The sequence below is a fragment of the Barbus barbus genome, assembly GCF_936440315.1.
Source record: "Barbus barbus genome assembly, chromosome: 14".
Taxonomy (NCBI): domain Eukaryota; kingdom Metazoa; phylum Chordata; class Actinopteri; order Cypriniformes; family Cyprinidae; genus Barbus; species Barbus barbus.
Window position 1 is genome coordinate 7,504,037 of NC_136742.1, and position 14,446 is coordinate 7,518,482.

Here is a 14,446-nt window from a genome sequence, read left to right on the forward strand (position 1 = left end):
GTATCTGTCAGTCCGATATTTGTTTTGTGAGTCTTATTTGGTGTTGTTTGTCAAAATAAAGCACTATGTCCAAGGCCACAAGTAAATAAAAGCATAAGGGCGATCTCAGATCACGCTTCAAGCTGTGTGTTCCTCCCTGCTCTCGCTACAATCACGAGCGGGGATACACACAGTTTGTGCGTGGTCTGCCTGGGCGCGAAGCTCTCGATGGAGCCGACTGCTCACACTGTGAGCGGCTTCCGCTACACACGCTTCGCTCCTGGAGGGCTGTCTTCGAGAAGGGAGCCTTTGCGACTGTTCCTCGGGGTGCTGGCCCCGCAGCTGCCGAGGCAGAGTGGCGGCTGCCCTCGTGGGGCTCGCACATGGATCATCAGATCCAGCGTCCGCTCTCTGTTTTTGGAAGCCCGCACCGCGATTTCTTCCCCCAGAGAGAGGACTCAACGCTCCGCTCCGCCTGTCTTCCTCCGAGGAGGTGGACGTGAAAGACGTCGATGAGCTTTGTAAAGCTGCAGTGTTTGCACAAGCATATTATGAATGACGACATCATTATATTCGCGCTGTCAGCTCTAAGATAAAGGGCTGATTGTGCTTTTCCCCGCCGTAAGATCTCGCGGTTCCGGTCCGCCACTGCTGAGGCATGGCAGCGAGTGAGATTGCGGGGATTGCAACATGGATCTGGCGGATGGGTTGGAGACGGGTCTGCCCTATCTCCACCTGCATTCCCCAGATCTAGCACTCTCGCTTGGGGCTGGAAGCCCGCGGTGTGGTTCTTCCCCCTTTTTAGTGAGAGCTCGCTGTTGCAGCGCGCGCTGCCGAGGCGACCGTGTGCATTACTTCATTCTCATTCTTATTATGAATCCTTTTCATATCAGACCGTGTTTACTCATCTGGTTGTCTTTCTGCATTTAATTTTTGAGGAATTAAATTATGTATTTAATCTAACTAGGAGAAGTTAGGTGTGTATATATGTATACACATACATATGTGTATATAGGAGCCTCTTGGATGCTTTACCTTTCTTCCTCTGAGGAGGTTGAGGTGATCAGCAGGGGCTGCTGGGCGGAGCAGCCCCAACCGTAGTCCAGCTCCTCATTTAGGGAGCATCACCTCTCGTTCTCCCGATAATATTGGAGTCAGAGTCGCGCTCCCGGGCCAAAGGCTTCTAGCAGAAGGCGGATCTGCGGATCGTCATTCTCGCTGGATAGTCTTTGGCTAAAACGTCCTGCTGCCTATGAACCAGGACTTCTGAGGGCCGGCCCCTCTGGGGAAGAGCGGCGCACATCGCATTACACGGTGCCCGTCTCTCCTCAGTGCCCTCGGGAGATCGGTCTCCCAACCCTGCCAGTGTTCCAGGGCGCAGTGGTCTCCAGCGAGCGCTTCTCTGAGTTACTTCCGCCCGGAAACCTAGCGGAACTGAGAAGCTCGCCTCCCCTTTGGGGGTCTCTAGCTATTTCGGCCGTCTCCTGCCGGTGTGCCGTTCCAGGACACCGAAATAGCCGCTCTGGGTACACCAGAAGCCAGTCTCGAGAGACTGGTTCCCTTAGTAGACTATTTGGCTACTCCCAAATGTGTCTCCATGGGTCCTGCATACTGTAGTGAGACGCTACAGAATCCAGTTTGGTTCTCCTCTGCCTCAATTCACTGGGGTGAATCCCACTCAGGTGGGCCCTGAGCAGGCTCTGGTAATGGAACGAGAAGTAGAGTACTCTCTTGAGGAAGGAGGCCATCGAGGTGGTCCCTCTGCACGAAAGAGAGTCCGGGTTCTACAGCAGTACCTCATAGTTCCCAAGAAGGATGGAGGATTGCGTCCCATTTTAGATCTACATCAGTTGAACCGCTCAGTCAGAAGACTGAAGTTCAAGATACTCAAATCTGAAACAGGTAAGTATCTCAGATCAAGTCCGAGGACTGGTTTGTCACGTTAGATCTAAAGATGCATACTTCCACGTCTCCATCCTTCCCACTCACAGGAAGTCCCTGAGGTTTGCTTTTGGGGGCAAAGCGTACCAATATCGGGGTTTTCCCGTTGGCCTTGCACTCTCATACAGCACTTTTACATCAACGATTGGTTGATTCTAGCTCAATCGGAGCAGCTGGCGATTTGACATCGAGATGTCGTTCTCGCCCACATGAAAGACTAAACGCCAAGAAAAGTGTGCTTTCTCCATTACAGAGGACCACTTATCTGGGCGTGGTGTGGGATTCGACCACGATGCAGGCACGTCTTTCCCCTGCTAACGAGTCGATCCTCACAGTCAAGAGAAGGCCAGTCACTCACTGTCAATCAGCTTCAGAGACTGCTGGGTCTGAGGGCAGCTGCGTCCAACGTGATACCTTTTGGCCTGCTGTACATGAGACCCCTACAGTGGTGGCTCAAGACCAAGGGGTTCTCCCCGAGGGGAAAACCACTCCGCACTTTCAAGGTCATGAGACGTTGCATACGTGCCTTAGACATGTGGAGGAAACCTTGGTTCTTGTCCCAGGGCCCGGTGTTGGGAGCTCCTTGTTGCCGTGTAACACTAGCGACGGATGCGTCGCTCCAGCTGGTGCACCAGATCCTTGTGTGGTCCCAGGGCAAACTCCTCTCATTAAGAGCAGTGCATATACCTGGGTATCTCTATGTGGGAGCAGACGTTCTGTCGAGACAGGGGCCGAGGCCCGTGGAATGGATGCTTCACACCGAGGTGGTGAAGCAGATATGGAGAGTGTTTGGCCAGGCACAGGTGGACCTATTTGCGACTATAGTGTCAGTTCAATGTCCCCTCTGGTCCTCTCTGACGCCTCCAGCTCCTCTAGGACTGGATGCTATGGTACAGACTTGGCCGAGGCTTCGTCTGTACGCTTTTCCCTCTATCGCTCTGCTCCCGGGAGTTCTGGCGAGAGTGCGCCGGGACGAGGTCAGTCTACTTCTGGTAGCAACGTTCTGGCCGGGCCGAGTATGGTTCTCGGACCTGCTTTCTCTCCTCGACGGCACTCCATGGTCAGGGGAGTGCCGTCAGGGGAGTTCTCCTCTCACAGGCGGGGGGCACAATTTTCCACCCTCGCCCGGAGCTGTGGAAGCTGTGGGTGTGGCCACTGAGGGGGCACAGCTCATAGCCTCCGGTCTCTCAACCGAGGTTGCTGAGACCATCCTCCAATCCAGAGATCCCTCTACGAGGAAACTGTACGCCCTGAAGTGGAAGCTCTTCACTTCATGGTGCGTACGAGGAAACTGTACGCCCTGAAGTGGAAGCTCTTCACTTCATGGTGCGAAGGTTGCCAGCTCGACCCAGCTAACTGCCCGATTGGTACAGTTCTGGAGTTCCTGCAGGCCCGTCTCTCCGCAGGGTTAACCCACTCCACCATTAAGGTGTATGTGGCGGCCATTGCGGCCTACCACGTTCCTGTCAGTGGTCAGTCAGTTTGTAGACACCCCCCAGTTACACATTTCCTCCGCGGTGCGCTGAGGCCACCGGTACGTTCACGTGTCCCCACGTGGGACCTAGCTGTGGTACTAAAGGCTCTTTGCAAGGCTCCCTTTGAGCCCATTGAGGAGATATCTGACAGACTCCTCACCATTAAGACTGCCTTCCTTCTGGCTATTTCCTCTCTAAAGACAGTTGGTGATCTACAGGCCCTTTCAGTGGCCCCTGCCTATCTTGGCTTTGCGCCCGGTATGGCCAAAGTTTTTCTCTACCCCTGAGCGGGGTATGTACCTAACGTTCCCTCTGTGATGCCACAGCCCGTCGTACTTCAGGCCTTCTGTCCTCCTCCCTTCAGGGAGCCCGACCAGCAGAAGCTTGGATAGTGGATGCTATTAATACTGCCTATGAGTCCTCTCAGCTCCCCTCGCCGATGGGAGTCAGAGCTCACTCAACCCGAGGTGTGGCGGCCTCCAAGGCCTTCCTAGCAGGTGTGTCTATGCAGGACATCTGCAACGCTGCTGGGTGGTCCACACCCCTCACTTTTGTAAGGTTTTATGACCTCGAGATTCGAGCCGCTCCAGGCTCTTCTGTCCTCTCGTCCTAGTCACACTAGACAGGGACTTGTCAGTCTGGCGGCATGGGTGTCTTGTTCCCAAAGCAGCTCGAGTTCCTGAAGGGGAACATCTCAGGTTACGCATGTAACCATGGTTCCCTGAAGGGAACGAGACGCTGCGTCTCGAGGCCATTCCTCCGGCATCCCTGCCAGCGCTTGCTTCATTCTTAGAAGCTGAAGCCGGCTCCACCTCACATGCTTTTAAAGCTTCCTGGTCGTGACGTCACCCGCCCGTGACGCCTCGCCCTTCCATTGGACTGATTGTACAGATAATTCAGAGCACAGTCACGCTGAAGGCGTTCCCAAAGCGTATCTGACGCAGCGTCTCGTTCCCTTCGGGGAACCATGGCTACATGCGTAACCTGAGACGTTTTCAATGAGGTTGAATTAAGATGCTTTTTTGCAATGGTTCCTGCAACTGGTCAGTTGCAACAAAAATGAGTCACAAATCTATTCTTGCCATGGTCAGCAGGAAAAACAACTCAAAATGCTAATAATAAAATCAGTGTTATTTTAGTATCTTATTTTAGTATTTGAGATACCGTTTTGGTTTTATTAATATTTTGAATTAGTGTTTTATTTTTATATTTTAGTTTAGTAGTTTGGTTGTATAAATACGTCTGAAAATAAAATTGAGAGATGTTGCTTTGGCAACTATCTGAAATAAATTAAGTAATTACAAAAAAAAGTTTATTTCAGTTAAAATAGATTTTACTTCAAGTAACTTTTTGTGGTTTTATTTTTATTTTTAGGGAACTACAATAACCCTGCATGAAACATTTTACATAGTAAGTTTATTTACAATTTAATCTGGAAAGTGGTATTTATTTAAATAGTTTTTATTTTTGAATTCATATGTTTATAATTAATAAATTTTTTATTTAATTTAATTAAGTGGCACCCCTGGGCCTCAATCGCTGGGAACATGAAACAAATAAAAATTTAAATTCAATTTGCATGTAATTTTTTTATTTATTTATTTTTCATGGTAGTTTTTAGGAAATTTGGGTAAATTACGATTTACAGACAGCTTTGATACTGTTTTGGGTAATTGTTTAATGTCTAGTGTAAAATCTGGTTTTAAAGAGTTCCACTGCTTTACTGTACACAGTTTTAGAAATTACAGCGGTATCTCTGTTTCTGATCACTTTGGTGATATTGGGGAAGTTGGCAGAAATACTGCTCTACTCTGTCTGCTTTCTGAACACATATATAGTCAGTCATATTTCTGGCAGTGACGTCTGGCAGTTCTCAGTCTGGACCTGTTATTAAAAGACTTGTCCAACACCTTCCTGAGATGAAGAGATACAGAAACCCGGCACAAAGTTTCCATTCCATCTAGCTGACCAAGGCTGGCCTGTACCCTGGGAGAAACTTCTCAAAGAGATGTGTGAGGGAGTAAGGGAATGTTTGTGTAAATCCGTCTGCATTTTTATGTGGGTTGGAGAGGTCTGGAAAAGACCAAGTGTGTTTGATCATGGCAGGTATCATCTTCTTATGTGTGACAGCAACTCATGATGAAACCTTTTGAAGAAAATAGAAGATGTCAGAGAGTGAGAGAGATGGAGAGAACAAGAAATGAGTGAGTGTGTGAGAGAGATAGAGACAAAACAAAGCATATGCCAAGAAAAAAACACATGATCAACATTAACTATACAAATGACCTGTATGGACTATGATGAAGGACGATACTGAATGGAATTAGGATTTTATAGAAGAGGTATGAAGCCTCACATTTTAAAATATACATAGATTTAATCATAAAATGATGGTTATATCAGAAAATAACCATACATGAACTTACAATGCCTTTTTATTATGAAAAAGAAGTGTGCTTTATTGCATTGCATGTTAAAATGTATAAAAAAAACTGTACTTGCAGATAATGTAATATTAATGAAATAAAATGCCAATTAAGTGTATAAAGAGGTTACTGTACTTGCAGATAATATAATATTAATGAAATAAAATGCCAATTAAGTGTATAAAGAGGTTACACTTTCATGACTGTTTACTTGATTATAATTTTATTTGTATGTGTCATAATTTTTGTAATATATTTTAAATGCAATAACTTGCAATTTCATCACTAAACAGGTTTAAATACACGACATACTGTCACATGTATGTTACTGTTTATTTCCTGTTTTTCCTTATTTGGTTTAGTTCCTGTTCTCATTAGTTAATCATCGTTCATTCTGTCCACCTGTCATGTTTCATTATCTCATTTATCTCCCTCCATTTAAGCCCTGTGTTCGCCTGAGTTTCTTTGTCTCGGATTTATGTTGTTTTCAATGGTCCACGTGTGTTGATGTCAATTAAAAGTATCTCTTTGTTTATTCCTGCCTCATGCATCTTAACTACAACCACGACCCCGTGACAGAATCGAGACCCAAAACAAAAGATTAAGTGGTGCTCCTTCTTCCCGTTTTGTTTTTCAAAGTCTTTTGTTTTTCCCTGTTCCTCCCGCGGCTAGGAACAGGGAAATACAAGGAACAGGAGCCCTCTCTGGGCTAAACTCGGGAACAGACGTCCTCTCTGGGCCAATCTTGTGAACGGAAGCTCTCTCTGGGCCAACTTTGGGAATGGAAGCTCTCTCTGGGCTGATCTTGGGAACGGAAGCCCTCTCTGGACCAAACTCGGGAACGGAAGCCCTCTCTGGGCCAAACTCAGGAACATGAGCCCTCTCTGGGCTAAACTCGGGAACAGGAGCCATCTCTTGACTCGGGAACAGAGTCTCTTTCAGGGCTGGATGGGGAACAGGACTGACAGAGGGCTCCAACGAAGGAGGGAGTAGAGGGGGCAGGTCAGCATACAAGTCCGAGTCGGGATCCCCTTCTGCGTTCCACAGTCCCAGTTCCTCAAAAATCTCACCCCCGTTCATAGCGCAGTGGGTGGAGCTCCTCTCCACACTTTCGCTGTCCACGGCTCTTTCCCTCGTGGTGGGCGTTGTAGCCGGCTCTTGCACCTGGTCTGATGTCATCAGCAGCTCTGGCTCCACTGCGATCCTCAGCACTGTCGCTCCGTGCGGCGATGGCTCGTCAGTTGCAACGGACTTGGGCTCTCCGTCATCGGTGAGCTCGGGTTTTGGCTCTGCGCAGCGAGGTGTTGGAGGGCTGTGCTCTGGGTCCGGAGTGGAACTTCACAAAGGCAGCGAAATCCGCTAGAGGGGCCATCTTCGGACTACGGTGCTCTGCACACGGGGTTCAGGCTGACGTCAAAGAACACGCAGAGCGCATCGTCCGGGTAGCTGGTAAGATGGGCAATTTCCAGAAACAGTCTGGTATCGACCTCGAGCAATCTCAATTTCCAGAAACAGTCTGGTATCGACCTCGAGCAATCTCTCCCCCTGCTCCAGGATGGGAGAAGGGGTTGAAGGGATCCATAGGGAACAAATGGGAGAAAAAAAAAAAAAAAACACTGAACAAATAATGGAAACAAAAACGGAGGGGAAACACACAGTATAACTATTTGTCGGTCCGGTGTTCTGTCACGATGTCTACTGTGAGGAGCAAGGAACGTGGAGAGAAGGAAAATGCGAATCACAGTCTTTAATATCCAAGGAAAGGGGTAATACAAGGCAGGTAGGAGACACAAGTAGCACATCAATGTAGACATAAAACACCAGACAAAGGAATCAAGGGGCAGGCAACACTATAAATACAGAGTTTAACGAGGGGTAATGAACGGGACACAGGTTAATCAAATGAGACACTGGACGACAGGGAGAAACTAGGTCATGGGGAGCACCTGGGGAGAAAAACACCCACAGATAGTCCATGGGTGTGACAATTACATTCAGTTTATGCACAAGTATATGATTTTAAAGTATATTATAAAGTATATCATTTATTAGTAGTCTAGTCCTTTTAAAAGTAAGCTAAAGTATACTTCTTTATGGGTAGCCTATACATTTGTATATAATTGACAAATGTCAAACTACAGATTGTATGGAGAAATCTGGAGAACAAATTCCTGATACTAAAATAATGGTAATATTATTTATATTTCAGATATCTGCATTAAATTAGAAAATAGAAGATTTTAAATGGAGGTTGCAGACTTTTGGATCTCACTGTATTCGGGAGTGATGACAAAATCAGTTGTGGATAAAAGTAAACGTGAAAAAGTAGTATTTAAAAATGTAATTTTTAGGACTTAATTTTTTTTTTTTTTTACATTTAGCTATTGCTGGAATGACTGTCAGAGCGATTCTTTTCCAGCCAATCAAAATCTTTCTTACTTTAAGGTGTGCACTGCAATTATGTTCACATAACAGAAGTGCTCACCTAAAATAAACATAATTTTATTGTCCACTGGTGTAAACACTATTATATATATATTTTTTTATCCTTTTTATGGTTATTTCACACAAAAACTAAAATTATGCCATTAGAATATCTCATTTTGTGAAAATCATACATTTTTTGGAATGACATGAGAGAGAGTAAATTATGATGGTGTTTCCATTTAATTTCATTTTGGGCGAACCATCCCTTTAAGTGCCAAAAAAACCCAAAAACAAATACACACACACACACACACACACACACACGCAATACAAATGACATCAAGATGCTGGCAGTCCCTCATTCACACATTTCCCCCAGCATGACTCATTTGGACGCAGCACATCTCTCTCTACTGTGAGGACTAACCTCTAATGTGGTTAAGACTATCTTTGTGACGGAGGAGAAGTAGGCATCCCACAGGAACTGAGTCTGCTGCCGCAGTGCCAGGATTCTGTCTGAACCCACAGACCTGGTGATAGATGGAACCTGAGAGAGAGACAGAGAGAGAGAGCGAGTGCGTCTGCGTTCAGATATACTTTATGTTTGTGTTTTTCAGGATGGCTCAGTGGTTATTAGCAGTTTATTCTAAAGTCTAACCTTTGAGCTTGTTTAGTATTTTATCAAGATATACAAGCAATGCAGGAGTTTGTACAAGCAATGCAGGAGTTGGACTCTCTCAATAGCTTTTATCTGTCCAGGGTTTCAATAAAATGTTTAATTACAACATGACAGCTTAATAAAACAATCAGATCTAAAATATGTCAGACAAACTGTTAATGTAGTGTGTAGCGTATTTTCATTTGTGTGCTTTAAAGTTGCCTACAGGTCCTACAATGGAGTTTAAGTCTCACAGTCATGACATTTTCTCAGTTCTCTCCAGAGTAAAAGTGCTTATTCAGCTTCGGAACTGTGGTGGCATTTGAACACTAATATGTCAAAGAGATGGAACACAAAACAACCATTAATAAACTTCACATATTAAAAGAAATGCAACAATTTTTTATGTAATACACAAAAGGTTTTGAAACTAGGGTTCAGGGACTCAGTGGGGCTTTAAAATTGTTTAACACAACATACTTTAAAGTCTGGATTTCACAGAGAGGGTCACATTTGTTCTTATTTTTAAAAGACAAATAATATAGTAATTATTATTAAGAAAAGAATTGGAGGAAAATATGCAACGTTGCTTGGTGATTTTGCTTTGGAATCTTCAGAAAACTATAACTCAATTTTCCTCAAAATCAACTCTGCTGACTCTATCGCCTTCAAAACAGTTGTAGCTCAGTCATTTTTGGTCTGAGTCCAACAGGTCATATATCATTTTGAAGGTATTTTAATGAAGCATGTGAAAATAAAAATAACTATTTTTTGAAAATGTGCTAATGCGTCGGAATGTTGCCAGCACAGGCCACATATACAGCTTAATACTTTGTTTTCTTATACAACATAAATGGGTCTTTATGAACATTTAATTAATTGGATAATAAAATATTGCAGTCATTAGTGAAATGTGGGTATTTGATTGTATGTGTGTGTGTGTGTGTGTGTGTGCGTGTGTGTGTGTGTGTGTGTGTGTGTGCGTGTGTGTGTGTGTGTGTGTGTGCGTGTGTGTGTGTGTGTGTGTGTGTGTGTGTGTGTGTGTGTGTGTGTGTGAAAGAGAGACAGCCTAAAATGTAAGTCATTACTGCATATGATGCCACCAGTGTAGTGGCTCAAATAGCAGGGATGATTTCATTTATTAGTCGCCACGCCCCTAGTATGGGTTAACCAATGATATGCCCCCTGGAGCATGTAAAAGCTGAACGTTATGGCGTTGCTGAGTGTCTCAGTAGCCTCTCACTGCAGAACAAAGATCCAGGGGGCGGGGTTGGATCCACATCTAGGGGGTGGAGACGGGTAGGTTTAGGTCTATGTAAGGTGGGAGGAGTTGGATCTAGATCCAACCACACCTCCTGGATCTTGTGTTCTGCAGTGAGGACCATCTCGGGTGTCTGGCTACTGTTTGTGCCGTTCCGTCTGAGGACCGTCCCTTCCGGTTGGCGAGCGCTTCCTGTTGCTCTTGTGGAGTTGGACGTGGTAGCTGGCTAGTGGACTTTTCGTACTTTATTCATCGATTGGTCGCCGTTCGTTATCTGTATGGATTTATAACTGTAGTACAATATCTAGTCCTGTGCCGTGGCAATGCCTCTTGTTGCGTGATCGCTCTGTTAAATCAAATGCTGTGGCCGTGAAACGAAGGAGCAATTGGCATTTTAGATGTAAACTTTTGGGGCAACATTTCTGATGATGCTGTCTTGTCCGCACTACATTGTCTGGGCCTTGCGTTGCTGCTGGAGCCTGCTTGTTTGTGTGTGTGTCGCTTTGGCCAGAGTTTGAACGGCTTGCATCCGTTTTGTATGTCTGTGTGTATTTTGATTGTAACTCCTATTTTGTTGGTTTTGTTCTGTTTATAACTGCGTTTGTGTTCAATTTTTGTTGTAATGTTTGATTTACTGTATTGAGTGCCAAGCGAAGGTTAGTGTGAATCACATTTAACCTTCTCATTTATGTTTATTTTGTTAAATTTAAGTATGAAAACAGCTTGTAGTAAGATCATTTAAAGGGCCGTAAGTCTTCTGGCCTTTAGGTAGAAGCTGGTTATTTTTTTGATTGTTAACTGTTTCTTGAGAGTGGTTATTCATTTGTTTCACTTGGAGTATATTTTGTTATTGTTATGGAATTTGTTTTGTGATACTCAAAGTGTCATTTGGTAAAGTCTGGTTTCCCTTGTAATAGGGTGGCGTAGTCTGCTACATCGAGATTTTGCTGAAACTTTCTCTATACCTCCTCGCTATACACCAGCAAAATTGTAAAAGTCAGATTTTATTTTTTTTTTTTTAATAAATAGAAATAGAAAAGACCTAATTAATTGTGTCATGCTAAAGTATGACAATATCAATTGTCTCTGCAAATGGAAGATGACTTCTCCTCCTGTAATTTGGGGAAATAGTGAATTGGCTTGATTAAGAGCTTGGGGGAAAGTGTGATTATAATTTTTTTAAAAACCACTCTTAGAACCTCCTGGGATTCATTGCTTCTTATTTTTCCCTCATGAGAATTTCAGCAGCTTTTAATTAAAGCTCTTAGTGCTGTGAGTGGTCATTTTAGAAAAATGTGTAAAAAAAAAAAGCAGGACTTTCAGTCTGCTGTTAAGAATGATGGAGGGTTTAAAACAGATTACACAGTAATGTGGTCCCATTACTGTACGAATACATTATTTTAAAGAAGACTATGTGTTTGTTAGTGTCTTGGGGGGATAGTGCATTGATAGTCTGATTCGAGAGTGTGTGTGTGTGTGTGTACCTGCAGTAATAATCTCTCATCTCCAATGATGGCAGCTTTACTCCAGTCAATGACCTCTGAGAAGGGCAGCTCCCATCCGTTACTCAGCAGCACAGGAATACAGGCTGCCTGCAAAACACACACACATACATATCAAATCCTCAGCCCTCTACACAACTGCCACCAACAATTGTACAACACTTTCAGTCTTCATTTCAATCGATAGATTGTCAAAATGTACACTGACACCTTGAAACAATGTTATTTCTTCCATGGGCTTTTTAAATTTGCCAATAGCTAGTAGTTTCTAACAGATTCTAAAGTTATATCCGTTCTTAAAATTGAATATACCTGAGATAACTTCAACTAACAATCAACTGTTGTAATTATATTAACATTAAATGTATAGTCCCAAACAAAATGGTCAAAACTTGCTCACCCTCATGTCATTCCAAACCTGCATGACTTTCTGTTTTCAGTGGAACACAAAACAAGATATTTTTGGTTCCCATTGACATTGATTGAGAAAAAAATACAGTGGAAGTCAATGGGAACTGAAACTGTGGTTACCAACATTCTTTACAAAATCTTTTATATACCACAGAAAACAAAAAATCATACAGGTTTGAAACTACTGTATGTGTGCAGTATGACAGAATTTACTTGGGTAGACTATTCCTTTAATAAAAGGTACGTAAATGCCGTAAAATATATTTATTTAAATGCATCTTTATGGTGTTAATTATGGTTTCTTCCACCACAACATTTTTAACCCTCTAACATTGTGAAGTGATTTCCAAACCAGTCAGACGGTTTCTTCCTGTCAATTTGGTTGGTTCTTTCCATAATAAGCTGCAAAGTAGACCAAACTTTATGTTGATGCCAATATGACATTATGACAGAATCTCAAAGCAACATGTGCTGAAATTTGAAACTGACTAAGGTCAGACTGACATGATTAAGGATCTTGTTAAAAAATAAAACCAAGCAACACTTTTTAAATGTGAAGAACCAGAAACTGCACAATGTTTGGTTACTTTCCTTCACTATTTATATTTAATAATATCTTCCTCTGGTGTAACAGTTGTTTTGTGCATTGTGCATTGCCTATTCCCATGTTATTCTGATTGTAGGGCACAGTTGTTATAGAGTTTTTTTGTTTGTTTTTTTTTCTGAACAGTACAGTATGTTTCATAGCACTTAGTTATGCATACAACCTCGTTCCCATTCTCTGAGTTGGTTCTGGCCCCGGTTCACCTTGGGCCCCACTCCACTTATGTATCTCTGGTGATACTTCTGAGGGATTGGGGACCCCCATAGTATAGCCACCTGTGGGTGGTTATATTTCAGCCATTGCCATGGCAGGACGGGCTTACTTGAATACAGCCATCTGAGGCTAGCTGTGTATTAACTTGCTTTTTGCTGGAAGCTTAGCTATCTGAGGATAGCTATGTGCTAGCTCGGTGATTGCTTCCCTGCTTAGGGTTGATAAGTAGTGGTCTCCTTGAACCCTGCCTGGACAGTGCTGTCTCCTCCTCTTTGGGTCGTAAGTAAACATCTCACTCTCTGTGGTCTGGGTAGTTTCAGTGGGTTCCACTTCATGGTAGCCCTTCCCCTACACACAGTTATCTGAGGATACGTATGTGCTAGCTCAGGGACTTCTCTCCTCCCTAGGGTTTTTAAGTAGCGGTCTCCCTAAACTCTTGCCTAGACATCTCATTAGACCTTTTGGATATAGCTATCTGCGGATAGCTGTGTCCTACCTGGGATTGTTGGTAGCAACCTAGAGAACTCCAGGCTTCCAGCCTCTCAGTGGTCTTGTGTGTCTGGCTACTATTGCTCACATAGCATAGCTATCAGAGGATGGTTGTGTTCTTAGCTTGGTATTGGGCTCCGTCATTTAACCAAGTTATGTGAGCGGCCCGAGGCATCAGTGGCTTGGCATCTTTCTGAGGAAAGGTTTGTTGTATGTCTGTCACCTCCTTGGTGCTCTCTCACCAGGTGGACAGGCATATCGTTCCCCAAAGTGTCCACCAGGACGCAGAGTTGAGTTCCTTATAAGCAGAACGTCTCGGGTTACTCATGTCACCATGGTTCCTCGAGAGGGAACGAGACGCTGCATCCCCTTGCCATGCCTTCAGCATTCTTGTTTATGTCTCCTCGCAAACTTTATTTTATTTTTTTCAAATTTTTCTACTTTCATTATTAAATAAAAAAACTAATGAACGAATGATACACGGATTTACCTAAAGTCTGAATTTGGTGAATTGAAACAAAACAAAACAAACGAAATTATTACGATGTTCAGTGGTGGGTAAAACTGAATTGTCAACACCACAATAATAACCAACATGACAGATGATTTAGATAATTTGAATCCTTCTACAATAATAAATAAACAAATAAATAAATATAAATAACATTTCTATCAAAAACAGGATTTATGAAAACATTGACAGAAATGACCATAATGCGGAATGTTGTAATGTTTAGGATTTACGGACAAATAAATCTTTGAACTTAAATGTAACTATTGTATGAATGATCAATTTCAAATAATTTCAGATATTTAGATTTTTTGATAAACCTCTATGGGGCACAAGACGATTATCTGGTTATATGGAGACATACAAATGAGATTGTATTGTCGTGTTTGCTCTCAGGCAGAGGCAGATGGAATGCAAGATTTGTAAAAAGTAAAACTATAGTGAATTTAAATAAACAAAATAATTACACACATCCTAACAAAACTATTTATGCTGCATTGAAATTACAGATATGTATAATCGGTCTTCTGGGAGGAAGGTAGTATTTTG

At 43.3% G+C, this 14,446-nt stretch overlaps 1 protein-coding gene across 1 annotated transcript in view; it reads right to left on the minus strand.

Annotated features, from left to right (window-relative positions):
- LOC306879830 (exostosin-1-like) overlaps positions 1-14,446 on the minus strand; it is a gene marked incomplete at both ends in the record, with an annotated part of 331,067 nt that overhangs the window by 47,161 nt on the left and 269,460 nt on the right. The window contains 2 exons of the mRNA XM_079433032.1: positions 8,676-8,795; positions 11,652-11,759. Coding sequence (XP_079289158.1) covers positions 8,676-8,795; positions 11,652-11,759 — 228 coding nt within the window. The remainder of the gene's footprint in view (positions 1-8,675; positions 8,796-11,651; positions 11,760-14,446) is intronic.